Here is a 2,193-nt window from a genome sequence, read left to right as displayed (position 1 = left end):
ATTTCAATTCTTCATATATATTCAACTCCTTCTTTTAAAGTGCAACTTTGCAAGTTTCATTTTAATGCGAGAAAGTTCTGAATACTGCTCAATTTTCTTGCTGCTCCGTAGACTTGAGGCGACAGTTCGTCTTCTGATTATCCAAGGTTTATTCAAATATTTATGAAAGTTTTCAAACTAATTTTTGAAAAAGTTTTTCAAAGCCACATTTCGTGGTTTATATTTATCCACTTCAGAAAAAGTACTGTCCTGGGTATTTCAACTTGGAGTTTAAACTTCAATTAAATATAGCGGGTTTATCAATCTTAAGTCAAGTACTTTTTAAGTAATCTGCACAACTAAATTGTCTAATTTTTTTATAAATCACATTTTCGTCCCGATAATAAATACTATTTTCTCCGTCTTCAATCCATGAACAGTTTTTTGGTTTATAATAGCGATTGCTAAATCAAAAATTGGATCTCTCAGTTTGAATGGCTTTCCTCCTACACTTTGAATACAAGAACATTTTTCTTGGGCGGCATCTTTTCATGTTTCAATCTTAAAGTTTCCATTCAAACTTTTAAGGGAATAGCTACTCATATAACAGGAAGATCCGAATTGGCTGTTGAAATTTTCTGCAATGAGACGCTAAGCACTTTCTTGTCTTGCCACTCTCTTTTCTTCACATACGCAATGAATTATTTTTAAGTGAATTGGATGTGTTTTAAATCTGTTACTTTCCTAAGTTCCACATTGAGGTTTACGGGCAACATCAACAAATGTATGTATAAAATAAAAGTTATGTTTGACTTAGATTTGAACAAGATTTATGATATTAATCAGCAAATTGGCCTTAAAGATAGAACCCTGAAATCAATTTTACTCGATTTTCAATTTAGATTTAGATTTCGGCAACCTAACTGTATTACCTTCTCCTTTTTGACCTTTGAATAATTTTGTTGTTCTAACCTTCGAACCTTGTTGTTTTACCCCGGTTAAATTACCCTAAGTAGCAATAACCCTTAAAATTAAAAACAAAAACTTTTGCATCCTAGACAAATGGAAATGTTTTTTTTTTATTATATAAATATTTTTAATTTAAACATTAATCATAAGTACTAATATAGATAAATTAAAAATTGTCTTAATAAATATTAATACTTAATTCTATCCTATTGAACAATCTAATCTACTACAATAATTTCGGAAGCTGAAGCTTCTTCGGTCATTTTCATCAATTCCTTAAAATAAGCTGCCGCTCGTATTGCATATTCAGCCATTCGAAGATTTGCATCTTTGAAATTCTTGTACTCCTCCTCAACAGCTACTTGTTCAATTTTCTTAACCCTGCGACTCTTTCGACAAGCATAGGTATTTTTATCACGACGTTCTTGTTCCTTGACGCTGCGTTCTTTTTTTGGAAATTTCCTAACCATATTGCTGCGAAACTTACAAATATCCTCGTAAGCTTCTTTCGGAATTGCTGGTAACCTTGTATTTAGCTCAATGAGTTCTTCCTTGATCTTGACGTCAGGTGATAATTGAGGGGGTTCAATTTTTATAGGGGTTGTAGATTGGCTTCTTTTCCTTCGTTTCGGAGAGGTCACTTCCCCATTAATTGTAGGAACTGCATTTAGGGAAGGCTCATCGATGATTTCTGTTTTAATCACAACCCTATTGTCATTTGATGCTAAAACAGTTCCATTTAAAGAATAATTCACTGCTGTTGACGAAAAAGGTGAAGAAAAGTTTTTGTACTGGTTAATGTTGATTCGTTGAAGCCTCTGTGGAAGTTCAGTGTCTGTTGACTCCAGAAAACGAGACGATGTTGTTACTCTCTGAAGGGGCCTTGTTACTTTTCTTGATTTTTTTGAAATTGTAATGAGTGTTTTCGAAGATAATGTTGATGAAGTTGAGGTCTTAGATGAATCGCTGAGGTCTAATAGCACAGAATTCTTTTCATTTTCCAATGGTATGGAATCATCTTCTCGACTTCGTTTTCCTTGATCAAACTTTTTATGACGATATTCAAAAACTGTTTCACATGACATTTTGTGTAGGTTTGGTTATTTTTTTTTTGAAAATTAAAATGATAGAACACTTTTAAGATGCACTTTCTTGTTGAATGGTTTTTCGTTTCTGAAAATTATCAACTATTTCCTTATAAATTTATACTAAATTTCCGAAATACGAAATACCACATTATTCATT

At 32.2% G+C, this 2,193-nt stretch overlaps 1 protein-coding gene across 1 annotated transcript; it reads right to left on the bottom strand.

The window, feature by feature from the left end:
• Window positions 1-1,165: 1,165 nt before the first annotated feature.
• Window positions 1,166-2,103, bottom strand: LOC129943201 (uncharacterized). The gene has a single exon (XM_056052485.1). The coding sequence runs from the start codon at window positions 2,031-2,033 to the stop codon at window positions 1,167-1,169; it is 867 nt and encodes a 288-aa protein (XP_055908460.1). The 5' UTR covers window positions 2,034-2,103; the 3' UTR covers window position 1,166.
• Between the last annotated feature and the right edge of the window lie 90 nt (window positions 2,104-2,193).

Source organism: Eupeodes corollae, chromosome 1, assembly GCF_945859685.1.
Source record: "Eupeodes corollae chromosome 1, idEupCoro1.1, whole genome shotgun sequence".
Classification (NCBI taxonomy): domain Eukaryota; kingdom Metazoa; phylum Arthropoda; class Insecta; order Diptera; family Syrphidae; genus Eupeodes; species Eupeodes corollae.
The sequence above is the reverse complement of the archived record's forward strand: the minus strand, read 5'-3'. Positions and strand labels throughout refer to the sequence as shown.